Here is a 27,796-nt window from a genome sequence, read left to right as displayed (position 1 = left end):
GGATTACTCGGCCTTGTGCCCAAACTCTCCTGGGATAGGCTCAAGGCCCCTCGCAACCCATATACAGGATAAAGCAGTATAAGGTTGATAACACAAGTGTGTCATAATGCCATTAAGACTGTATCCATAGCAGTTTAAAAAGTGCCCAAATGGAGAGATAAATTACTGATAAGTACTTAAGATAAGTACTGTGAATACATTTAGCTTTATTTAGCAAGATTCTAAACACAAAGGCTTGGTAAGGATTGGCAACAAGGTCACAGTTTATATTTTGTAATTAAACTTTGGGTTCTATGTGTTTGTGGCTCCAGGGTTAGCGTATCATGGCTGACCATGTGCTCTGACCCCAGCTTCCTACCTGGGATATGTGAGGAAAATAATTTTACTGTGCAGTAATGTATGTGTGAAAAATCAAGGCTAAACTTAAATATTTGTGCCGTTTTGTGGTGTTCTGTGGGATTAATACTGATGAAAGATTTGATGTGATGATAGTTAAGAGGTTTTCAATTAACCAAACACTTTCCTAACTTTGGAAAATCATCAATAAAACACAGTTCACAGTCCAAGAAAGAACAGCCCTTAAGACAAAATGGCATTCTGGATTCCCCTTGTGATTTAAAGGCGCAAAGACAACACTGTCACATTTCACATACCAGTAATAAATTTTAACTTGATAAACAAACAAGGTTTTTGCACTACGGGAGGTCCGGCCGAGGTAATGTGTGTGTGTGGATGTGTGTATGTGTGTGCGTGACAATAAGCAAAATAAAACGCTGTGCAAGATAATTATTTTTATTTTTACTTTATATTTTCTATAATTTTTATATAAATATTTTTGGGTTGTGGAACAAATCATCAGAGTTTTCTTTATTTCTTATAGGGAAATGCGCTTTAAGACAAAATGGTGTCCAGGATTCCTCATGCGATTTAAAGGCGCAGAGACAACACTGTTACATTTTGGTAAGATTCATTTCCTTAGGCACGGTTATGGTTTTTGTCCACATATTGGCAGTGTGGGGAAAGGGGACAGAGATTTACACGTGGATTGGTATGCTTTACATTGTATATTCGTGTAAAAGGCATACAGTATTAGACTCACTTTGTCAGACTTAAGAACAAATCAGACTTACAAACATGTGCCCAGAATGGAACTCGTTCATAAGTAGGGAACAACCTGTTTTCAGATGTTTCAATCAATAAATTTGAAGTTTTCATTCAATATTTTTAAGTTCCATTCAATTCTCTCATGATTAATTGCACGAATAGCATTTCATAAAAAAGACATACAGTACGTTTCCGATTTATGTAGGGCTGCAACAACTAATCGATAAAATCGATAATTATCGATAATGAAATTCGTTGTCAACGAATGCCGTTATCGATTAGTTGGGCTGCTCACATCACTGAGGAGCGCGACCACAAGATGCACAAATACACACAGATACACAGCCGCTCGCACAATGGAGGTTACAGAAGCGCCGGCAGGAAAAAGCGCGTGCCCCAAGTCCTCCAAGGTATGGGAGTGATTTACATTAAACACCTCCAAGAAGACGGTAACCTGCACGCTATGCAAGACCGAGCTTTCATGGCATGTCATGCACGAACACTTAAAAAGAAAACATGTTGGTGTTACGGATGGCGAAAACGTCAGCAGGGTCAGTAAAAACTGTATCTCTTCATCGTGTAAAAGTTGTATAGTTTAAGTGCTTTTGTTTAAACTGTTTGCTAACTTCGGGACAGTCGCGCTAGATCTGTTCACGTGCTACTCACTAGAATCACATTGCGCAATCACCCTTATGAGCAATAGTGATTAGTTAAATGGCGCTACTTTAGATTAGCTTAAATTACACGGTGCGAATAACAGTAGAATATTACATTTAGTGATTGTTGTGGTTTTCAGCGAATGCAAATAAATGTTTGTGACTATTAGTTTTTTGCATTTCTACAGTTTTTTTTATAGTCCACTACAAAGTTAACTTGTAATTTACTGTGGTTTTACTTATGCATACATCATTTTATTATACAAAATTACATTATTTTAGCTGTTTATATCTTATCAACTGAATAGATCAGTGTATTTTTTAAACAATATATATATCTATACTGTATATATTATATACTACATTTCATTTAAGGTTTAAAATGTCAAAATTAAAGATTAATAAACTCTATATGTGGCTTTTGCATTTTTAAAAGTTTATTTTTATACATAAATAATACCCTGATTTATGTTTTTTTATAGTTATAAGCAAAATATTAAATTAAAAAAGCAGTTAGGTTTTATCCGATTAATCGATTTATTTGAAAACATAATCACCCAACTAATCGATTAGCAAAATAGTCGTTAGTTGCAGCCCTAGATTTATGCGCATTCGAGTAACGAATTTCCAAACAAACAAGCCATATATCTATTAACATTCATAGATGCGAACAAATTACAAAAGTAGCTCATGCGTATTGTACAAAAAATAGATAGTGCAGTGCACCAGATACCAATATTTACAATTAGATACACGTAGCCCCAGACTTACGAATGAGTTCTTTTTAGGGAGCAGATTCATTAGTCAGATTTGTTCTTAAGCCTGACAAAGGATGTCTTATACACCTTTGACACAAATAACGTAAAGCATACCAATCCACGTAACTAAATCACTGTCCCCTTTCCCCACACTGCCATCATGTGGCCAAAACCGTGCCTAAGAAAATAAATCTCACAGTGAAATGTAAATGTTGTCTCTGCGACTTTAAATCAAAAGAGAGAATTCTCAGAGCTGTTTTCCATTATATTAGACTGTTTTGTATCAGTCGTAGCAAAAAAAAAAAAAAAAAAAACTGATGAGAAAAACCAGCTTACTAATGTTGAGCAATGTGTACAGGACATAAAAGACTGGATATTAAGGAACTTCCTTCTGCTTAATTCTGATAAGACAGAAGTTCTAGTTATAGGACCACATGCAGCTAGAAGCAATATTTTTTGATCACATTGTAACTTTATATGGCCTTTCTGTTCCATAAAGTGCAACAGTAAAAGACCTCGGTGTGATTATAGATTCTAGCCTTTCATTTAAAGGACATGTAGATAATATTACCAGGTTAGCATTTCTTTCACCTTAGAAATATTGCCAAGCTAAGGAACATATTGTCACTAAACAATGCAGAAAAAATTAGGTCATGCTTTTATCACCTCTAGGTTAGACTATTGTAACGCCCTACTGTCCGGTTGTTCAACTACCTAGTTGGATAAGCTGCATAAGCAAGCTTCAGTTAGTTTAGAATGCAGCAGCGAGAGTCCTCACTAGAACCAGAAGATACGAGCACGTCACCCCTATCTTATCCATATTGCATTGGCTTCCTGTGTAGTTTCGCATCGATTGTAAAATACTACTTTTGACGTATAAAGCATTAAATAGCCTCGCACTGCAGTATCTGAGTGAACTGCTAGTGTCTTAAGGTGCCTGCTTTGATCAAATGATGCAGGCAGCTTGTCAGTACCACATGTTATGAAAACTACAGCTGGGGCAGAGCTTTTTCTTACAAAACTCCAAACTTATGAAATAGTCTTCCGATTAATGACCCAGACATAATGTTTATGTCGAGACCAAAAACCTATTTGTTTAGCCAAGCATTTTTATAAATAGATTTTATGAATAGTCTATCTATTTACTTTAGACTCACTTTAAGGGGGTGAATCCCTGGGGAGGAAAAGCTGCTGTATGGATTTTTATGCCAGGTCACTATCCTATTAGCATAGCCCAAATCATCAGCAGTGACAAATCTGACCTGAAGAGTGCAGGACATACTGTAGACCTTCTGTTCTGATGCCACAGAAAAGCCAATGCAGCGCAAATTGGCAAAAAAAAGTCAGCATTGTCCATAATATAAATGCACCAAACACCTGCCGGTCAATAAGGGGCGTCACCCCCTTAAAGTGAGGCAGAGAAGAATGATACTTTAACATGTAATTATTTATCATAATGATTTTAATAATAAAATAAAGTTATAAGATATAAAAAAAAATTCTAAACTGTATTACGTTTATTTGTGTTCGTGTACACGGAGCGCCGGACAATCGAGTGTCTATGTAGGCACACAAATCCAGCATGTAGGCTGAGCTCTAATTGGATTTTTACAAAATTGTTAGGCTTGTTAGTTAATTTGTTGAATAATGATTGACATGGAAGCCAGCTAAATATGAAAGAAAATTCTATAATTTTCTTTGCAAAAATACCTCTTCGCAAGGTGATCAGACAACGAAATAAAAAAAAGTTAAAGAGCTTGGACAAGATCGACCTGATTTTCTAATTAAGCAGCAGAGAAGTGATCACGGCCGAGCTTACACTCTGTGCTTTTCCAGCACTTCTTATGGCAAGCAGAGCAGGCTGACTGGATGCGATGTGAGTCATGACTTTATTTTATACTAGTACTAATGATGCTTAATTACCTGATAAATGGCTATTTACGGGCGATTATTAAAAGTTTAATTTTAACTTTAGTTAGGCCCTCCAAAAAATCTTTTGCCACCAGCCGCCACTGGCTGCCAACCTGACCACCAAACTCCCCAGAAACCCATGCAAGCGAGCACTCACAGTCTCGAGAATAACAAGTGCAAGCTGTGGTGGCTCAGTCGGGTTTGAGCCCCAAGCTGCCACTGTTGAGCACAACATCTGCTCCAGGGGCATGAAAGGCTGGCTGACTCTGCGCTCTGATCCCAGTTTCCTAATTAGGATATGCGAAGAAGGAATTTCACTGTACTGTAAAGTACATGTGACGAATAACTGAATATTCTTCTACTTCATCTATTTATAGACACCCCACAACCCACAGCATTCAAAAAATCTGCTGATAATGTCCTGTGCTGGACACCACAACACAGACCCAGAGGCACTGTGGAGCCATGCTGCCCAAGGCGGCAGAGCTGACCCAGTGGCACAAGGTAGACCCAAATGAACCAAAATAAAAAGTGGAGCTTCAAGTTGTCGGTTTTATTACTTGAATGAATATGACCCATGGGAGATGTGCACACTAACTAATAAATTAATTATTAGTAAAAACTTAGTACTGAAAGTGTTATGAATTAATGCTATTTAAAAAAGGCTTTTGAAGAATTTTAATATAAAATAAAAAAAAAATAAAAAATGTCATAGACAGAATTTTACTTGAAAATATAGATCTCATTATATATATATATGAAATGAATATATCATCAATATATATATATATATATATATATATATATATATATATATAATTCAAGTATATATATCTTAGTGAATTTGCAGATTTCCTCTCAAACCTAGTCGTTTCTGTAGACAAAGTGTTAATTGCTGGAGATTTTAATATTAATTTTGAGAATCCAGAAGACCCTCTGAGAACAGCACTTATGTCCATACTGGACTCGGTAGGAGTAAATCAGTGTGTAGTGGGACCCACTGATAAAGCAGGTCACACTTTAGATTTAATAATATTATTCGGATTAAGTATAAGAAATTTATTCACAATTCCACTATCTGAAGTTATCTCAGATCACTATCTTGTCTCAATTAAAGTGTGTCACAGTAATAATGCACACACAGCGACGCGCTACCGTATGAAACGTACATTCACATCAAATACCAAACCGTTTAAGAGTTTTATCAGTAATCTCCCAGAGTTCCCAACTTCGATTAGATCACCGTCTGACCCCACAGAACTCGATCAGGCGACTGAATATTTAGAGTCGACATTTCGCTATACCTTAGATAATGTAGCTCCAGTTAAAAGAAAAATTATTAGAAATAAGAAACTTGCTTCCTGGTATAACGATCACACGCGCACTTTAAAACAGACCGTTCGGAAATTAGAACGTAAATGGCTTCAAACTAAATTGTTAGTATTTCAAATAGCATGGAAGGAGAGCATCCTGAACTATAGAAAGGCTCTTAGTGTAGCTAGATCAACTATCTCTCCACTCTTATAGAAAATAACAAAAATAATCCTAGATTTTTATTTAATGCTGTAGCCAAATTAACCAGAAATAAGACCACTGCAGAAATCTCCACCACAACATCATGCAATAGTGAGAACTTTTTAAATAATAAAATTGTAAATATTAGACATAAAATTGAGGTTTTGAAACCGAACAATGTAATTGATGCAGATGTTAATCTAGCCATGTCAGATCAGAACCTAGAATACTTTACTCCCCTTGAAGAGAATGAACTAATTTCACTCATCTCTTCTTCAAATTCATCAACCTGTATATTAGATCCTGTACCGACACATTTTCTTAAACAGATAGTACCAGCAATAACAGAACCCCTGTTGAGAATAATTAATTCTTTACTCAGCATTGGTTATGTTCCAAAATCTTTTAAATTAGCAGTTATTAAACTGATTATTAAGAAACCTGACCTTGACCCCTGTCAGCTGTCCAATTACAGGCCAATATCAAACCTCCCCTTTATCTCTAAGATTCTGGAAAAGATAGTAGCGGAGCAGCTATGCTCATATCTACATAGAAATGGCATACATGAACTGTATTAGTCAGGATTTAGGCCTCATTACAGCACAGAGACAGCACTCGTTAAAGTAGGGTTGTGTAACTATGCTTGTATTACTCGACCTCAGTGCAGCTTTTGACACCATTGATCATGGGATTCTTCTACACAGATTAGAAAATGTAGTAGAAATTAAGGGTACAGCCTTCTCCTGGCTCAGATCCTATCTGACCCATCGTTATCAGTATGTAGACTTAAGATTATTCTGCATGTTCTCTAGTGGAGTTTAGCGTTCCGCAGGGTTCAGTTTTAGGTTCCCTTTACATGCTTCCTCTGGGCAACATAATCCGTAAGCATGGTATTAGTTCTCATTGTCATGCTGATGACACACAGGTATATGTCTCAGCAAAACCTAATGAGAAAAAACAGCTTACTAAGTTGAGCAATGTGTGCAGGACATAAGAAAGTGGATGCTAATTACCTTCCTTCTGCTTAATCCGGATAAGACAGAAGTTCTAGTCATAGGACCGCATACAGCTAGGAGTAAAATTTTAGATCACACCGTAACTTTAGATGGGCCTTCTGTTCCATCGAGTGCAACAGTAAAAGACCTTGGCGTGATTATTGATTCCAGCCTTTCATTTGAAGCACATGTAGATAATATTACCAGGATAGCATTCTTTCACCTCAGAAATATTGCCAAGATAAGAAATTTATTGTCGCTAAACAATGCAGATAAACTAGTTCATGCTTTTATCACCTCTAGGTTGGACTATTGTAATGCCTTACTGTCTGGTCATTCAGCTAGATGCATAAATAAGCTTCAGCTAGTCCAGAATGCAGCAGCAAGAGTCCTCACTAGAACCAGAAGATATGAGCACATCACCCCTATCTTATCTTCACTCCATTGGCTCCCTGTGAAATTTCGCTTTGATTTTAAAATACTTTCTCCCCCTCTTTCTCTTTCCTCTCTCCTCCTGTCTTCCCCTTTCACTCTTTCTCTCTCTCTGTCGAGCTACACATGTCGTTCCTGAGCTGCCAGTGATCCAGACTCCCTCTGCCCTCCGGACCTGTCTGACCCATCCTGGTGCCCCGCTTCTGGTTAAAGATCTCGTCACATGGATGCCCCGTGTGTCTCTCTGGGATGTGTCTGGTGTCTGGGGATGATTCTGGCCTTAACTGGTGTTGGCAACTGTTTCTCTGGGGACTTGACAGTTTGATAGTTCAGGACTGGAACCTACTACAAGTCTACCTGGGTCTTCAATAACTTCAAATAATTATTAACATCAATTAACATCAGCTATTATAGCTGAACTGCCTCCCACCCTACACACTGTATAAATGCAGATAATTTACTGCTTTGTGTTTCACCCAAATGAGGATGGGTTCCCTGCTGAGTCTGGTTTCTCTTAAGGTTTCTTCCTATTACCATCTTAGAGAGTTTTTCCTTGCCACTGTCGCCCTTGGCTTGCTCACCAAACTGACCATTTTGATTCATACAAATTCACAATTCATACAAACTTAAATAATTCTTTTGATTGTGTAAAGCTGCTTTGTGGCAAAGAAAATTGCTAAAAGCGCTATACAAATAAAATTGAATTGAATTGAATTGAATTACTCCAAATATTTAGGAACAGTCTAAACTTTAATCTTTTTTTACCTATTAAGACATTATCCAGTTTCATTAAACCAGATTTATCAAACACACAGATGTAGCCTATGAAGAAGAAATATGATTTTCTAAAATCCAGGGTAGGATATTTGGTTCCCCTTGATAAAATGGACATATGTAATTGGCATAGATCAAGCACACAAACTGTATTATAAAAGCATTTGTACATATAATGTATAAAGCCCAAATGCCTAAAGAAAATTTTATTCCAAAATTTATGAATGGAAATGTTGGAAAGTTATTTTCTGCCATTAAGCTTCTGTACATTACATGTACAGGGTCATGGGGGTCCTATCCCAGGGGATTCAGGATATGAGGCAGTGTACACCCTGACAGCGTGCCAATCCATTACAGGGCACACAAGCTTAAGCACACTATGGTTAATTTTGAAAAAAACAATTACTGTGATAGAAAAACTATAAAGTACAGGAAGAACATGCAAACTACAAGCACATAGACGGTGGAAACCGAACTTGCAACTTTGCCCAAATATAATGGGGTAATTTTAATGAAATACAGGATATACAGATATATACTCCAGACCTTAAACCTATTAAGAATCTTTGGGATGTGCTGGAGAAGACCTTTTGAAGCAGTCCACATCTTTCATCATCAACACAAGATCTTGGAAAAAAATTAGTGCTATTCTAAATGGAAACAAGTGTTGTGACATGCACAAGGGTAAAATGTTGCCCTAGTAGTAATCAAAGCAGAAGCTGGTCAAAAAAAAAAAAAAAACAGTGTGTGACCTTTTTTGGCGGCTCAGTATACAGGTATACTGTATACACGCAATAAAAGGCGTCTTGCATAAGAAAAAGCACACCGAAGGTTTTCAAAAATGTTCCGTCTTTAATGCAGATCTGGAGGCTTACACACACAGTGAGGTGTACTCCGTCTCAGACTGGTCACCTAAATGAAAGAATCAGAAAGTGGTAGCAATACAGTCATCATTTGAATCTTAAAGTTGAAGTCCCACAATCTAGGAAAATTCTTACTTGTTTGGTAATAATCATAAACTTTGATCACAGCCGGCTTGAGATTCTTCACAGGAAGCACTTGTTTAATGTGTAACTTAAAGTTGATAGGAATATTCCTTTGGATCTGTTGAACATACACCAGACATCATACTGTAAACTACATATTGTACACCATATGTAGTTTGTGTATGTTAATAGGTAAAAATAAATGTTATATACAGTTTTCCTCTTACCTCTTTTATATACATTATAACATGGTCATCTTTGGAATCAACTCGTTCCACCAAATTCTGGTTTTGCAGCTACAACAACACAGTAATTATTTTGCATTAGGGAATTAAGATTTAACCACATGCTGTATACTGTATTAAGACAAAGACACGGAGATAAAACATTCAGAATACACACACAAACACACATACTGTACATGCACACACACACTAGAACTTTTTTTTTTTTACTTACTTCACCAGCATCTGCTGTGAACCCTGATAAGAGTTTTATGTCCACTATGATCATGTTAGTGTTGTTTAGTGCTCCATTATAGCTGGAAACAACGACAAAAAATATTACTATAACAAACCGATAACTATAGGAACAACAATACCACATAGTTAAAATTTGTCACTAAAGGCTAAAATGTCAGAATTCATATATCAGTAATTGTAAGAAGTCTAATGGCAATTAATTAATTGATTTTTTTGTTGCTAAGTTATCATCATATAGGCTTATCATACAATAGCTCAAGCTAAACAAAACCTAACAGACTTGTGTGGCTGTGCGATGGGTTCCCTTTTGAATATGGTTTCTCTTAAAGTTTCTTTCCTATGTTTTGTTAATAACTATTAGTTTTTACCTTATTATCATTATCTTTGGCCTTTTTGTTATGTATAAACATTTCATTTAAATCCGGTATTACAGTAAAACTGCTTTGTGACAATATCGAATAAAACTGCTACACAAATAAAATAAAATTGAATCGGAACTTTCCAGGATTATCATGACTTTGAGAGTTACCTTCTTACGTACATTAAATCATTGAATTGTGCTTGAGTAATGTTATTTATTAATATATTTTAAATATTTGCATTTGTTATGATTTGTTGTGATTTAATAAAAAAAAGACTACAAGTAAAATTTAAATTCAATGTTTTTAAATTTAAATTTATACATTTAATTTTTTTTTCCTTAAATTGATTTAGGGATTTGGAATAAATTTATTCTTACATCACAGAGAAATTGATGGCTAAAGTATGTCCAAATGATTTTGAGCAGTTTCCCTCAGTCATAGCCATGATGCTTAAAGTACTTCTTTCACTAGGTGTGGGGATGTTGTAGAAAAGTGATGTCTTTAAATAGAGAGAAAAGAAGTCAAACCATGAAGCAGGCAATAAAGAGAAAATGTATATATTGTGTAAATCACTTCAATTTTAAATTAAGCATTAAGAAAATGTTACAAAAAGTCTTTGGGTAAAAATGGTATGTAAATGGCAATATATACAGTATATTAGATATATAGATTATAATTATATAAATGAAGAAATTAGTAGATTGTCTATTCATTCATATTAATTACTTTAAATATATACAAACAAGTAAGCCAGGTCAGCTTGCAAATTTGAGAAAGCTTATTAGCATCGCTCAAATATACCTGTACTGACACACAGCTGGAACCCTTCACTTCAATGCTGTACTTGCCAGCAACATCCTGCAATGATCTTTCTTGGTACAGTAACCTGTTGTTCTGGTTCACATCAAAGGTGTAACTGTTTTCTGCTTCTGACTTTATGGTTACTGTGCTAGCACCATCTGAGCTAAACACTTTGGTAGAGTACAGAGCCAGAGCTTGAAGAGCCACAACTGTATCCTGGTAAAAAGAGAAAGGGAAACCTTCATATTGTTGTTAAAAGTGTTGTAGATGTTTTTAAAAATATGATTACTGACATTAGATCAAACATTACACCTCATGCTTATGACCCATCTGTCCCTCCCATATGTTTAGGTGTCCTGAAGCAGTTTGAGCATTTTTACAAGTTCTGAATAATCTTTTGTTAACAGTTGTCTGTTGTCTGGGACAGGGTTGGGGGACTCTGCTAGTGTGGTGCTCGTAGATCATAGGGCTGCATTGCATATTGTGTATCCCAATATTCTTATTCCCTTAGACTCTTAACTCCTGTGGCATCCATGTATCATCTCTAAAATGGTTTAAATCCTGTCTGAACAATAGAACCTTTTCAGTTCCTAGGTGTACTCTAATAAAAAGGGGGGGTGGGGGGGTGTTGCTGTGCAGTTTACCAATAGACGCGCGCACACACCCACTAGCTTGCAGACCACTGAGGAAGGCCGCTGATGTGCAGGATGACTTTCACACACACACACACACACACACATGGGAGACGATTAGCCACATTTTCGCAGTGAAGAATTTTTGCTTGTCTTGCGGAACGCTCGCAAACCGGGTTCTCAATAACCAATGTTCCAATGTATATGCTCCTTCTGGGATATATGATGAATAAGCATGGTCTTTCTTTTCATTTTATTGCTGATGACTAATAGATTTGTTTGCTTCTGTGGCAGAATTGTATCAAGAATTCCATTAAGTCCCTTTTTGTAAGTGGGTCAATGTGGCCTAATCAGGAACACATCTCATTGTCACATTTAGTCTGGGATTGTTCTGCTTCTGCACTCACTGGCACATGCACGAATCCTGTGGCATTGTTGCAGAGAATGATTTCATCACTTTTTTACTTTACAGTTACTTTAATTATAATGCAATAATCATTAGAAAATCAACTACATCAGCACATACTAGTACAAGTATTACATATTACACCTTGCTTATTCAATTTTTTTTTAATTGCTACAGGATTTATTGTATTTTTATTTTTTGAAGTCACTTAATGGCTTAGTGTCATTGTATCTTTCTAAACTTCTACATCCTTACACATGCTCTAGGACATTTACTGTAGATTTTCTGACCAGATGCACTTGGTTGTTGCTTGGTCCAGAGCCCTAATTTCAAAGAATATAATTTATTTGCAGTTATAGCAGCTAAATAGTAAAATCCCTCCACATAAGGGCTGCACCAACATCATCAACATTTAAGTTCTGATTAAAAATGCATTTTTTTTCATTGGCTTTTACACCTGGCTGAGACAGTGTATTCTCATTTATTGTTTTCTGTTATTTTTTATTACTATATATATTTATATATTCATATATTTTAAATGTACAGTATTAATTTTTATTTGCTACATGTATTTGAGATTTCACTTTTTTTTTACATACTGTGTTTACTGTTGTTTTACTGTTGTACTGTTACTGTTGTAAGTTGGTCAACTTTTGTTGTTTTAAAATGTGCTTTAACTTGATTTGACTCTTGTTACGAGATTAATTTGCAGACAGTACTGGAAGGAAATAAAGAAATAAAAGAATGAAGTATGAGTACCTGGGTGGAGGAAAAGCCTCCATAAGGATTTTGCTGCCTCACCAACCAGCTGACTATCCCATTAGCGTATCCCAAATCAGCGGCAGAGAGCTCACTTGTAGTGAGAACAGCTAGCAGCACGTAGGAACTGATTTCCACTGACAATGCACCAGAGTCATCTGATGCTGACTGAGACCAGTGAACATGTCCAACTAGAATGAAAAATGAAAAATGAAGGTCCAAATTTTTGGCTGCAGATTTGTTTTAATTCAACCAGGTTTGGACAGCTTTTGTCCCTTAATAAATTAAATAATTATTTAAAATTTGCATTAAGCAATTTACTCTGGTTCTTGTTGCATTATATATATATATATATATATATATATATATATTTTTTTTTTTTTTTTTTTTTTTTTTTTGATCATCTGAATTATTTTGGTGACAAATATGCAAAATAAACAACAAACAAAACAACAAACAAAATCAAAACAAAATTCTATTTTATATTTTCCTTTGGAATGGTAAAGCTACAGAGAGCAGATGTAAAGAAGGTGCAGGACTTTAGGTACTTATTAGATATTACATAACCGTCCAGAGCAATGGAGATTGTTGAAAGGAGGTAAAGAAGGTGGGTGCAGGCAGGTTGGAACAGGTGGAAAAAAGTGTCAGGTGTGGTATGTGATAAAATATACTTTATTTAACTCAATTCATACCTCCTACAATAGCAACACTTTCCAGCTCTTTCAGTAGTTGCTCCCGAAGGTCTTTCTCTCCAGCCAGACTGAAAGTGTAGGCCATCAGTGCAGTGGTGTAGGTGTTTGTCATGTTACCAATTGAAGACTTCAGGCACAACAACCCTTTATTTACAACAGCATCCTGCAATCAAGAAAACTCAGTAGTTTGCAATGTTTCAGTTAGAGTTAAGGTTTTTTTTACTTTTGCAGTCCCTCCCTACAGAATCATGTGCTATCTAAAAGCAAACATTTAAAACTGTATTATGTTCTTACGTGGGCTGTATGTCCAAGTTCAAGGAATGATGCAGTGATGTAAGCAGTAATTGTCACCTCATCATTTACACCACCCTGAAACACATAAGAATGATGTATGTATAATAATTAAATTCAGTAAATGTATTTAGTATTCATGTGTTCTTCAGTATGGAGAGCCCAAAATACATACAGACCTTCATTCTGTTATTGAACAGACTTCCTTGTTGTATAAAACAACCATCTGATCTCTGCATATTTATGAGCCATTGCTTTGCACTGTTAATGACTTCTGGATCAATAAAGATGTAACGTTGTGCTTTGCCAAAAGTCCTCAAGACAAAAGAAGATAACCTAGGGATAAAAATGTATTTGTATTCATAGTTCAAATATTTGTGGGAGATTTTTCACTATATACTAGCAAAGTGTTAAAAAGAAGCTTGAGGTTTTTAACATCTGCATCATTAATGCTACCTGTGTGGCAGTTAACATTCTTACCATGTGTTCCCCTCTCCCCTGCCAAATGTGCTGTATGCACCATTAAAATGCTTATAGTTTAGCTGCCGCTGGTATCCTGTGAAAAGTCAAATAACTGATTCTGATTACTTCTACAAGAATACAGTATACTTAGCAAGGCTATTGCTAAAGTAAAAGTTATCTCACTAACCACTCTTAAGGAAACCAGTAGCCCTCTCACGGATGGCTGTGGTGAGCTGCTTAGTGTTCTCTAGATACTGAAGAATGTAGATATTGGGGGCAAGGAGGGCAATGTTTTGTTCTCCACAACCATATGGCATCCTTAGTAGTCCATCCAGATTTTTTAATGCACTGCCAAGTATGTCTCCTACAAAAAAGAGAACACAATTATGATTTTTCCTTTAATACACTATTTTTTGCCCTGTCTGATAAGTAGAAAAAAAGCTTAGTACAACTATCTTGCAAAAATAGTCTGTTCTCTCAGTTGCAGGTATTTGTTGTCTATGGTTATGAGCTCACACTACGATAATGCCCATACAGTTGCTGCTGATGCAATAGTCATTAAGAGAAGATAATTTTTTCGTCAACCTTCTTCTGTCCACAATGAATGAATTTAGGATTTTGAGTTAATTTTTAATTTAGTCATATTTTTGTCCAAATAATAAGTATGAGGTTAAATACTAGGTTTGTAAAATAAAAGTAAAGCACTGGAAATCTGCAGCTTGGATCTAATTGCGAGTCACTTGATTGAGTCAATAAAAGTAACAAAAACAAATCCATTCATTTCTGTAAGTGCCTCAAACAGACCAGCCCAGATAAAGCAAATTTATGGAATTTATCTCCTTGATATATGTCTTGTCCATAAATTAGGGGCCATCATTACATGGCATGGCACCTGAAAGAGGCCAATCCTGATACCTTTTCAGTCACTACTAAGGCTGGAGTTGAACATGGCAGTTCCAGACACTGTTGTAGGCATAGCATTCCTCAGGAAGATGGGTCATTGATTATATTGATGAGGTTTTGTACTTTTCACTTACAGTTTAAACTGGCTCACCAGGTTTTCCATTAAGAACTGATATTTAGTCTAATAAAAAATGCAGCCAATGTTATCTTTTGTGGAAAGATGTTATTGCAAGAATCTCATAGAGAAACATTTTGCAATGCACTTTAATGCATTAATCCAGTGGTTGCCATTTGCAAGTTAAAGCGTATTCATGGCTACATCCCAATCTACATAAATTATACTCTTGTACTATTCAGAACAACCTTTAAACCGTCTTTTAAACAATTGGGGGATAATAATGTCAAATTATAATATACCTACAGATCTAGGCCCAGTTTCTCGATAACGCACACTATTCGCAAGCTAAGAAGACTCTTAAGATATATCTTACGTAAAGTGACAACTTTTCTAAGTGTATTTCTCGAACTTTCCCTTAGGAGTCTTCTTAAGTCGCTGCCTCTTATGTCTGACGTTACAAGGCGCTGTCTACAGTAAAGGTACTGAATTAGCTGACATCGATTTTTGACTCCTTTTGCATGACAGCGTTAAGAAAGACGGCACTTTCTATGCAAATTAAACATGGCACTAAATTCTTTTAACTTATCAATAGCATGCCATAATAGATAAATATATAAATTAAATCACCAAACTGTCGCTAATATTTTTATGTAGCCTGTAGTGGCGGTGAAACGAACTGAGTATACAATCATAGTTGATTGACAAACAGCTGACAACACTCTTCACCAGCTTCAGAAACATGAAGTGTGAAGCATGTCAGTGGTTATGTTGTATAGCGCACTTATGGAATGAATACGATGAGATGACAGAGTAGAGGTTTAATACCCCTACAGTATCTCATCTATACGGTTTTGCGCGGTGGCCGTAAGTCCGGTTCCTCCAGATTCAGCGCGTAAGTTTCCATTTTACCACACAAAAAAATTTAACATGTTTAACATGCGGAAGCCCGCGGACCTTGCAGATCTTCGCGGAACAGCGGGCGGGCACTTGAGGTGGCTCACGGTGCCTAATACCCCTATCTTACCTACAGTATGCGCTTTGACTCAGGATGAGATGCGATGTTAGGCACCGTAAGCTGCCGCGATTGCCGCCGACGTTCCGCTAACGTTCCGCAAAGTTCTGCAAGTTTCCGCGAGGGCCGTCAAAAAATTTAACGTTTAATTTTTCACGCGAAAAGATGAAAACGCAATCACAGCGCAAAAAGTCGCGGTGAATCATGATGAACCCTACTTAAGGCCACTGCGCGAAACCACGTAGGTGATATAGGGGTATAACACCGCATTTCATAGCGAGTCAAACCGCACAGGTGACATAGGTGTATTACGCATTACAATTATTTTGTAATATTCACTTACGCATTACAAAAATAAATGGATGCGGGGTCTGAAACTCCCAAGTTTATTTTCTCATTTAACTAAATAAAATTTCATAAAATAAAACGTGTCAAAAGAAAAGCCTATTCAGCTATGGATAATGGCTAATGATCAATGAAACATATTTTAAACAAAAAGCAGCGAGCAGCTGGACATCGGGATGTAGAGCGTAAGTACGACGCATTGGCCTGGTAAGTGCAGGTCTGAGCAGGTCAAGAAGCCCCATAATCTGTTGCCTTGGAAGGCGAAAGATTATTTTTTTTTTATACCGACGTCAGGGAAAATATGAAAAGGGCTGAGGTTTTTCCTAATGGCAAAATTTACATGAACCTCAGGGCTCCGCGGACAACGCCATCTTCAGTTTAGCACAACAACACGCTGTATCGCTGCCAAATTGTTTGCCACCTGTTTAATATTAAAAGTGATCGCCAATTTTAATGCATTAGTCACATTATGAAATAGGCTAATTAAAAGTCATTCTATTAGTTCTGATATCAAATAAAATAAAATTCTTAAACAGGCTCACAGTATATTCCATAATTAATACGACTTTGATAACGAGCCATAATGTGCTTCCTGATTTATAAAGACTGCTGCTCAGTAGCGGTGACTAGTGTCTTGAGCTGAAACTACGCTAAGAATGAGTTAAGGTTGATCCAGACCAACCTTACGAACGTGTAACTTACCTAAGAGATACTTAGCGTGAGAATGTTTAGGAAAATGAGCAATAACATTAAGAGAGAGGTTAAGGTACAACTTAAGAACTACTTAGTGATAAGAAGCTTTCAAGAAACCGGGCCCTGGCACGTTTCGAGAAAAGGGATCCTACGACTTACCGCGTCCTCACGCGGCAAGCTGTGAAAATGCCCTTCATTACTTGTAGGGGGCAGTCGTGTTTCAATCTGAAGTACTGTGTGTCTACTGAAGCCGAAAATGTGATCTATTTTGACCTCACTTTGTGGTGAGACCCCCACCACAATCTCATTATGAATGACGCCATTCTTCCGCGTATCCTCGATACCTAATACCAACAACGTCAGGTGACTGATCTTTGGGGACCTTCAGGTGACTGACCTTTGGGGTTGGCTATTATATAAACATCCGGTTAGATCAAATACTTCCTCTTTGCCTTCCTCGCCTCATCTGAGACCGGATCGGTTGATTGATCTAAAGTTAATTAAAAAAAATATTCGGGGGAGATTACAAGTTCAATCCACTTATTGGATTTCTTCCCGATATTTTGGACGCGACGCATCACATTTGTTACAGTAGCTTGCAGTTTAAAAAAGTGAATAAAAACGATTGTGCATTTTCTGTGTGAGATTTTCAGTGGTGTTGGGCTTAACATTAATATAATTAGTTAAATTGTTTTCAAATGACTGGCATGTTATTTTTGTTCGATATTATTTACATATTAATCTATAATAAATTTTTTTATTGGTATAGTGAAATGTGTTTTGCTCTGTTGTTGTAATAGCTCACCAGGGTGTACACCTGGACTTTAGCCCTGGCAGGTTGATGATTGATTTGATGTTTGTTAATCTATTTGCTAACTCAGGTTTAGACTGAAATTGATGATTCGATTCGCTGGCTATTTTGGTTGGTTTGGTTTCACACAAATGTTGGTGGTAGGTGACAAAAAAAATTTAAACAGGTTTTTGCCAGTTGCATGCAGAAATTGCTATAAATTCAGCTGAGCATTGAATCTGCACTAAATAACTAGCTAAGAATATAAAATCGTATTTTAAACCATTTTGGATATCAAAGCTGCTTCCTATCACTCTTTTAATTAATTGTTCTAAATATCAGCATTCTAAGACCAACTATCATTAAATATTAGAAGCGAACCTTTAACCTAACCTTTATTTTTTTTATTACCAAGTATTGAGACAGAAGCTCGTGCTGATCCCACTATTACATCCTCAGGAAGACTCAGCTTCAATTCTTCTGAAACACTGTTGCCTGTACGTGAAATGAAAGAGAGATATGTTTTAACTAAGTAAAACGGTGCTACTGCCATCAGTTTTACACGACTTGCAGTCTCAATGATTTACAATAAATTGGACGTTTATCTGTGCAGGTCCTTATACTGTACCTTGTGGGCATAATAACCAGCTTTGACTTTTTGTTTTTTCAGTTCCTTCAGCCTATGTGGGGAAAATAGTTATTGAATCATAGTAATAATTAGGCCAAACATAAACCTTCTGATCAGACTATTTATCATGTCACTAACCTTTACAATCAGGCTCCGTGTAACCGTGTCAATGCGGCCTCTCTCTGGAACACTCACAATCTCATTGTCACACATAGTCTGGGATTGTTCTGCCTCTGCACTCACTGTCACATTCAAGACTCCTGTAGTGTAATAGCAGTTACAATAACAGTGTTTTTTTATTCTCAACTTTCCATGATATAATGTAACAGACATACTGTATCAAACATATTAGACATATGCCTCAAGTGAAGAAGTCTCACCAAGCACAGAGGGAATCAGAGTCCATTTGAAGGTCTTTCTGCCATTTGCACACAGACAGGATGAATATTCGCCATCAGAAGACGACTCCAGAGTGTAGTCTGAAGAAGGGGCCGGAGTCACTTTAACCTGAGGTTGAGACACAAGTGATTAATTTACTGTGCATATTAAATGTTACAGTACTTATGAAGATAAAAATAAGACCTTACAGTACCATAATGCATTTTGAAAGATAATTGAAAACAGTGGCCTTCAGTTCAAAAACCTCTCCCCTGATAATGGAGTAGGGTAACGAGAGCTCCAGGAAGAAGGGCTGAAATACAGTGAGCTGAATGGGAGGAGCCAGTCCCAGACCCTTAGAGGACACACAGAAAGCCTCTGTCTCCCAAGTGGTGATGGTGTCGGGAACAGTGACAGGAAGCTGTACTGATCCTGAGGCCCTGTCAAAAAAAAAAAATTACACTAATCTTTCCACCATCAAATGAAAGGATTATTCAGTATTATAGTGATTACAGTAATTTAATTGAAAAGAGGAACAGCACAAGTGTCCATGCTAAACATAAAATATATAAAAAGTAATATGCTGATTCACTAACCCAACTTCTTCGAGTTCCCATATCCAAGTTTCTGGGAAGAACTTACGCACTGCCTCAACATGTCCAAGATCTAAGTCAATATCTTCTAATAGGATTGGGTGTGGTCCCCTGCCCACTAAGACTGATTTTGCAACTGAGGAATCAGTTTCAAAGTCTGGAAATCAGCAAAAACAAACAATTAACAGCAAGTCACACAATAGCTGTTATATCTGTGAGGACTATTTAATTATATTGTAATTGTAGAATGAAAAAGTAATTCATGAATAAATGTCTGGACATACCATAAACATCCAGATAGTCTCTGCTACTGTACATCAAACAGCGAGGTTGTCTAACAGCCAAATTTGTTGCCATCTTCAGCCCCACTCCCTGTCAGGTGATAACACAGTAAACCAATTGAATTTAAATGTAATTTACCTAAGCTACATTTAATTTTCCTTTAACATAACAGAAAACATACTATGATTAGTAACTACATGGCTTATTATGCTGCGATTTACAACTAGTTAGTCTGTTACCTTAAATGTATTGTAAACGTGGTCACTCTGTGTATCCAGCCGGGGCCTAACAGGCAAACACTCCAGATTATCTTCAACTTCATAGGCATAATTTGATACCGATGTTACTGGTAACAATTTAAATATCTACAGAACACATAAAATAAACAAGTGTAACTAAATACATCAAAAAAAAAAAAAAAAAAAATATATATATATATATATATATATATATATATATATATATATATATATATATATATATATATACATATATAAATCTTTGACCTGTATATATCATCTTAGTGCATGTGAGATTTGAGGGACAAGACATTTTATTACGCATTAAATACCAGATTACCCACTGGAGGTCTGAGTCTTCACTTATATCTTGCAATACGAACAAAGTATGTGCGGCAAGTAACTCTTTGACAAGGTTGAGCCCTTAGCATTTCTGTTTTAGAGAAACAGTCTCTGAGGTAACAGTTAACAACATTGTTGAAATGTAGACATTAAAGGGATCATACAGAAACAATTTTCATTAAATGTTAATATGATCTTTAGGGTCCTAATGAAAAGTTTGTAATATATTTAATTAAAAATTCTCAATGGTTGTGTAAAAAAAACACTACTTTTAACTGGTAAAAACTAGCTCTGTTCTTAGCAACCTATTTCAGTGCATGTTCCTTTAAATGCTTATGATCTCTGCTGAGCCCGCCCCCCCAGATCTGTGGGGCGTGTCTATAGCCACGGGAGTGTAGTCCAGTGCGGGCAATGCTTTGGACTGCATTACCCACAAAGCATTGCCCAGAACGCAGTGCTTTGTGGGTAATGCAGTCCAACCTGGAAAACTCTGGAATATAGAGCCTGAGCCTGTTTTCTTAAGTAGTTTTTGGTTTGATTTAAGTACGGAACCTACGCGGAAGTTTGTAATATCGCCTGACAACGCAGAAATTAAAAGAATGGACATGCATCGACTCTATTTGTCTTTCTCATCACTGCATGGGCATGAATTAACGGGCTGTTACGCTGCCGCGAGCAACAACAACATAAAGCGGAGAAGCTTACTGAGAGAGATACGGACGCGATGTGTTTACTGATGTGTTTACTGATGTGTTTACATGACTTCTTAATCTTCGACAGACACCGTTATAAACATCTAACGTTACAAAGGTAAGCATAATATAGTTTTCCAACTACGTACACAGTTTGCAACTAGACAATCACCTTAATCCATTGTTTATTATAAACGGGCGATTAGGGATTATATAGAGACGGATGTACATAGAGAAGAAGCCATAACCATGTTCTATGAAAGTATAAGTTAACTTACACTCCGCATTCATCGTGATTATTAGAAAAGGCGATCTGCAAAGATTCATAGAAAAAGAAATTACTCACTGAGCCTGGTGAAGATGAAGCAGGAACACGAAGCGTTAGTACAGATCCATTTTTTAGGAGCAGCTTCCTAGTAAAACCTGCTTTATATTGACCCGCGTTTATAAAGCAGTCTGGTGAAAAATGATTAGCGCAAACATGAATGCATTTAGGTAAATCGGCAGGGACGTTAGCTTTAAAAACTAAATTCAGCCACTGCGTCCTCAGCGGCTCAGATGTCGGTAGTGAATGACGACTGCTGTGTTCGCTATTACACCCAACAACTGTACACCACACTCGCTTAGGCGACATTTTGCTCCAGCGGCGAAAAACAATGGCCGACAGCTTCTTCTCACTCGGGGCGGGTCTTTGCTAAAACACCAGTGTCAATCAACTAGTGTAGGAGCGGCCTCTTGTGGTGTGGCGTCACAGTGACAGGCATTTGCGATTGGCCTGATTTCAGAAGGGGGATGTTATTGTAATAAATGAAAAGAAAACCACTGGGCGGCTCTTTATCATCGTAGAGTGGTTGTGTACGCACTCTCTTAACACACAGTTCAGTCCAAACAGCTTAAAAAAGTGCATGTAGGCCTGTATGACCCCTTTAAAATTACAAGTTTAGCACATCTTAATTTGACCTTGTCAGTGTTTAGACGATCTCCAGACTCCAGGATGAAGACACTCTGATCCACAGCACTGAGGCCACACAGTGAACCAGGATGTGCTGAGAGCTCGAGAGTGTTTTTCTCACCAGGAACTGCCTTAGGGGGAGAGAACTGTAACGAAACCTGGAGTAGATGATGAAAACAAGTTTGGCTAGGGTTAGCAATTTCAGGGTAATTAGACTAATTGATTGCAAGGAAAAAGTTCAAATAATGGTGCAAGTATTACCTTATTTTGGAAGCATTTCTCCACATCAAAATTTTTGCTAGCAGCAATGACATTCTCACTGGGGAGGACAGTGTATGCTAGAACCTGGACTATAGGAGCGAACTCAGCAAGAACAGAGAGTGTAAAAGATATTTTTCCTTTTCTGGCATCTGTAGAGCCTTCCATATTAATTTTCTCATGACCATGATGGACTATGGATCCTTTAGATAAAACCTATGGCAGAGAGAGAAAATACATGACATCTCTCCAATGTGTCTTATGCAGAGCTACTGTAACGTACGTAAAGCAGCTGTCTCAAAAAACGAATAGTTTCAATGCACATACTTACCGTGTATATGAGATCAGTACTGAAATTTTCAGTAGTTTCCCCAACTATATAGTAGTTAATGGTTATTGGAATTTCAGCACCACATTTAAATGATTCCTCTGAGCTCTCTATTAACAGTTTACTGAACACTGGGCTGTAAGGTGTAGCAGGTTGGAGAAGCTGTATTTGTGCATCAGCAGTTGTAAAGAATGGTGTTTTTGGTGCATGAAATTTTTCCTCAAGATAGACACTTGCCTAGACAACAGGGACACAGGGCAAAAAAACCCCAATACAATTTTGCTTTAATGCATTATAATGTACCAAAAAATTTACTCCTTGTTCTTTACTTTTATAAAATTATGGTGTAGTTCAATACCCGCAATATGATCTGTGTTGCAGGATCTTCAGGTGAAGCGATTGAAAAGTCTGCCAATCCATTACTGTCTGTAGTAAGATTAAATAATAACTTTTGAGACCACCTTTCACCTTCTGAGAGATACACCTTCTTGTTAGGAATGGGAGTTCCCCTGAAGGTAGTAACTTTAATCTGTTGATCAGTGAAAAAAGAATTATTGTTACTACAGAGTCAAACATAATATGCATAAACAAAATAGCAATTGGTAATGAACAATAGAAAGAAAAAAACAAAATCAAAACACACAGCCGCCAAAAAAACCTACTTTTCCATCTATAACATTTCCACGTTCAAAGTTTGTTGGTAAATCGAGGAATTCCACTTTACCAATTTGGAAAGAAAGTTCTATCTTTTCAGTTTTCACCATGGATATATCTAAGCAAAAAATATATAAATAAATAAAATAAATTGCAGTTTGTTATTTTGAAACATAAAAGTTATTAAATGTAAAGTATAAAGTATATTAGGGGTCTGCTCATAGTGCTGTCTTTTTTCTTATCTTTATTGACTGACCTGTTCCTTCCTCTTTGAGCGTAACTGTAATATGAAGATTATTCTCAGATTTATGTTCCAATTCAGTATTCAGGAAAGTTGACACATTGATGAGAAGAAATGCACAGCCAGTCTGACTCATCTGTGGGAACACCCAAAAACAAATAATATGTATTTTTTCACTAGAGTGTAAAAGAAATGATTATCATTTAATGGTTACATACATACCTCCACAGTTTCACTCAGACAGGGTGAAATCAACGGTGCCTCAGAAAAATGCGGCTTTATTTTCCGGCACACCTGCACCTCTGCTTGACCAGGTACAGGTTGTCCATATGTGTACCTTTTTTATAAAGTACATTTAATACAACATACTGTATATAAGCCTTGTATGATATACAGCATAAGATATAAGAAGGATTTACACATGTGCTAGATATTCAGTTGTGTCAACACTATTCAATGTGTTTAATAAAACTGAAACGAATTCTAAATCATTTCTTTTTTCATTAAAAAAAAATTAAATAATAATAAAAACAACTTACTTTCCGCAAACTTCTATATTTACTTCCTCATCACTAACACTGTGTTCTTCTGGCGCTTTTACTGTAACCTCAAACTTGGGCAAAACTGAAAGTCAATTAAATGTATTATTATGGTAAGTTATATCGGTTACATCTTTATACGCAGAAAAATGCTTCAATCTTATTATTAATCTCACTTACCATGCTTTTCCACCTTAAATTGTTGTGTAATCACTTTATTTCCAGTGTTAGCACGTAACTGATAATATCCCTGTGGAGCCTCAGCATTTAACTCATGTGAAAGCTGCAGTATCAGGCCTTTCGAGGAGACATTTGTCCACTGACCAATCCTGTTCTGGTGATTATCCTGTTTGTTTCCACAAAAGATACACAGTTCAGTTACAATTAGTGCTTATGGACAAAAGCCTACAAATGAACAAGGCTATCATAAAATCTGCAATATGCATCTTACCCGAAGGCTCACCATGCTGTACTGTGGAGTACAAGACAATGCTTTAATATTTTATAATTTGGATTAGAAAACTGCAATACATTGATTTAACACACGATAAGCAAGGAAGCAATGGTTTATTTAATGGGAACTGTTCAACTAAAAAAATTACACACACATGAAGCAATATTGGTCTGTGTTAATGTAAATTAAAATCAAGCACCCTCTTGTGCTGGTAAACTGTATATTTATCATAAAGCTTTTTTCTTACCTTTTGTTCAAGTGGAATAAAATTAGAATCCATAGAAACAATTCTGAAATTCACTGTGAAAAAAAGGTTTGTGTGACATTTTGAGTTAAATAGAAGACAAATTAAATATATATATTAACATATTGCAGGAGTGAATCACCTGTTTGGCCTGGATTGTAAATGGGCCTATCAGTCTGTATAAAAAGAAGTTTGTCGTATGATTTAAACATCACTTTGCTTTTTTGTGTCATCTTAAAACTTTCACCAGTAACTTCCACGTTGATCTCCTGCACTGATTGTCCTTCAACCTGTGGAGCCTGAAGAGAAGTACAGTAATACAGTACATGTTAAACCAAAGTTTAAAAATATGCATATGCAGTATCTAATACTTATAGAAGTAAAGCAAATAGTTGTTCAGGACCCGTCCAAAGCTTGGACATGCCTTCTAAGTCAACATTTTTTGTTTTGTGATTTATTTTCTATTTTCTAGAACAATATTGGAGATTTCAACACTATAAAATAACACTAATTCACAAATTAAATAACACAAATTTAATCAGTTGTTATTTGACATGAAATTAGAAAGATATGAACAGGCTTTTAACAGGCTTTTAATTACAGCTGATTCTGAATAGTTCTTCCTTAACGCTCTCATTAAGATCATGCCAGGAAAGAAAAAACAAAACCTAACTCTGGTGGAGAGGAGAAGTTAATTCATAGTTACTCGCCTCAAAAATCACCACTTAACAGGACCTCAGATTAGAGCCGTTATAAAGGCCCTACAGAGCATAAGTAGCAGACACATCTCAATATCAACTGTTCAAAGTTTTTTCGACATTTTATAATGTAAAAATAACTAAAAAAACAGCAAAGTCCATGGAATTAGAAGGTCTAACCAAACCTTTTACAGGTAGTGCCAGTAAACTACAGTGGAACTTTGGATTACGAGCATAATTTGTTTTTCCCATAAGAAATAATGGAAACTCAAACTATTCATTCCACAGCCCAAAAAAAAAAAATACATAAAAATAATTAATTAAAAATATAAAGTAAATATAAAACAAATTAACCTGCACTTTACCTTTAAAAAAAGTAAAACTAAATCCCGACAGATATGTGTGTCCATTCACGCGCACAGCGCTGTGTGTGTGTTTTTGTGTGTGTGTGTGTGTGTGTGTTGACGATTCAGACCCTCCCCCCTTCTTCTTCTCATCTTACACTGTAACCGCTTCTCCTCTCTTATTTGACGCGCACTAAGACTGAGCAGGGGAGATGATTACCCACAATTCCACAGCGCAAGAGAGAGAAAAAACATTGGCTTAGTTGTGATCATGTGACGCTCGGCATCAAAAAAAAGAATTGCATGCGTGATACATGAGACTTGCTAATTTTTTCAAGTCAAAATTTTATAAAAATCTTTGCTCGTCTTGCGGAACACTCGCAAACCGCCTTATTCGCAATCCGAGGTTCTACTGTATTTAAATTTGTGCGTGTGTGTAAGACAAAGAAAGAGGAAGAGTGAGAGAGAGAAAAGTCCATCACACCCCAAAAAAGTAGTGGACTATTACAATTCTTTCATCTTAAGGGCCACATGCCAATGTTCTGTGCACAGATTAGGCCTAAGAAGAGATATTTTGCCAACTTTGGAGAGGGGAAAGTCCTTGAGTATATGAAGCCCTGAGGTTAAACCTAATTTAACCTATTAGGTTATCTAAACTAACCTATTTTAGAGCTGGAATCATCAGTTCCCAACTTCACCTTTGCAATTGTGACTAAATCCCCATAGCCACACACAAAATCTACTTAACACAGAAAAAAGGGACTAAGTCTAAAATCAAACATTTTAAAAAGGCTAAAAGTGAATGGGTGTGATGATCAGGTGTCTATGGATTTTTAAGTTCATAAAGTGTAGATATGGCACTGCAAACCTTAAAACAATAGCAGTGGTGCATCTCCTTTTCCACTGTCTCTTGTAAAAGAGTTCTGTTCTCATTGTTGTGAACCAGATAAACATTCATTTGCAGAGTCTCATTAGGCTGTAGAAGACTCACACACAGTTTAGCATCAGAGCCAGACTCTATCACTGCAGGAAATGTCACCATGAAATATCTAAAAAAGAAAGTGAAGGTTCAAGTAATTAATAATCCATTTATATTCAGTCAACAAAAAAAAAAAAATGGCCATGTTAACTCGTGGCCAAATCAAAGCAACAACTTGAGTAAACTCTTAGCTAATCTCACAAAACACAGCTCAATAATCAATATCCTTGCAATAGTATCTACAAAATGCGTTAGGGCAGTGGTCCTCAGCCACCGGGCCCCAGCCTGCTACCAGCCGTGGATGATTTGGTACCGTGCTGCACAAGAAGAATTAAAAACTAAAAGGTTAAATACATTTTTTTTTATTTTATTTTATTTCCATTTCATTGACTATCAGAGTCTGCAGAGTGCTTTGTTTTGAAAAATGATCATATTGTTTTCCATTTTCTTCTGCCTGTACTGTACATTGCAACATACTGTATGATTTACATGCTCCTAGCTCCCTCTGTATAATAAATGTGTTTTTTTTTTTAAGTGTGTTTGAAGCAACTTCAACTCTGCCGACATTCTGGATAAAAAATTAATGTGGAATAACCTAAAATCGCCACATAATCAATAAAAATATTGCTTCCATTTTCAAAAAATTATTTTTGTGAGACGGGTGAAAAACTGTGTTCTTACTGCAAGTTTACTTAATTCTATAAGGTCATTAATTTAATGTTTAAAAATCATTTAGCGCTTGTCTGTGGTCATTTCGTTACACTCCCTATTGTTATGTATTGTTGATGCTTTCCTACTTTCCAGAAATGTATCTGAATCCTATTTGCTTTTTTCTTACTTAAAATGCAAATACAAAAAAAAAAAACTAACACATTTTTAATGTACTTTTTAGTGTATATTTAAAAAAAAATATATGTTTTACACTGTAGTTTGACAACAGTGTAAAGTTGTATTATACTTACGGCCCAGATGTGTGTCCATAGACAGAAAGAAAGAGGACGCTGGCTATTATTAGCCATATCCTTATGTGAACCTGACTGACCACCATGATGAAGTCCTTCACCAGTGCCAA

The 27,796-nt window shown here is 36.4% G+C and overlaps 1 protein-coding gene across 1 annotated transcript; it reads right to left on the bottom strand.

The window, feature by feature from the left end:
- Nucleotides 1-8,882: 8,882 nt before the first annotated feature.
- On the bottom strand, nt 8,883-27,796 carry LOC128532871 (alpha-2-macroglobulin-like). The gene is made up of 34 exons (XM_053506986.1): nt 27,687-27,796; nt 26,614-26,794; nt 24,846-25,002; nt 24,707-24,759; nt 24,457-24,477; nt 24,186-24,351; nt 24,006-24,090; nt 23,689-23,803; nt 23,482-23,602; nt 23,234-23,343; nt 22,930-23,100; nt 22,575-22,808; nt 22,247-22,459; nt 21,994-22,143; nt 20,000-20,125; nt 19,728-19,850; nt 19,482-19,579; nt 19,100-19,325; nt 18,888-19,014; nt 18,646-18,767; nt 18,508-18,559; nt 18,291-18,374; nt 14,206-14,382; nt 14,037-14,112; nt 13,736-13,892; nt 13,560-13,634; nt 13,266-13,428; nt 12,574-12,764; nt 10,777-10,992; nt 10,353-10,474; nt 9,591-9,672; nt 9,359-9,427; nt 9,144-9,249; nt 8,883-9,057 (listed from the first exon to the last, which is right to left on the bottom strand). The coding sequence occupies exons 1-34, from the start codon at nt 27,770-27,772 to the stop codon at nt 9,017-9,019; spliced, it is 4,296 nt and encodes a 1,431-aa protein (XP_053362961.1). The 5' UTR covers nt 27,773-27,796; the 3' UTR covers nt 8,883-9,016.

Source organism: Clarias gariepinus, chromosome 11 (genome assembly GCF_024256425.1).
Source record: "Clarias gariepinus isolate MV-2021 ecotype Netherlands chromosome 11, CGAR_prim_01v2, whole genome shotgun sequence".
Taxonomy (NCBI): domain Eukaryota; kingdom Metazoa; phylum Chordata; class Actinopteri; order Siluriformes; family Clariidae; genus Clarias; species Clarias gariepinus.
This window is presented reverse-complemented; position numbering and strand designations above follow the sequence as displayed.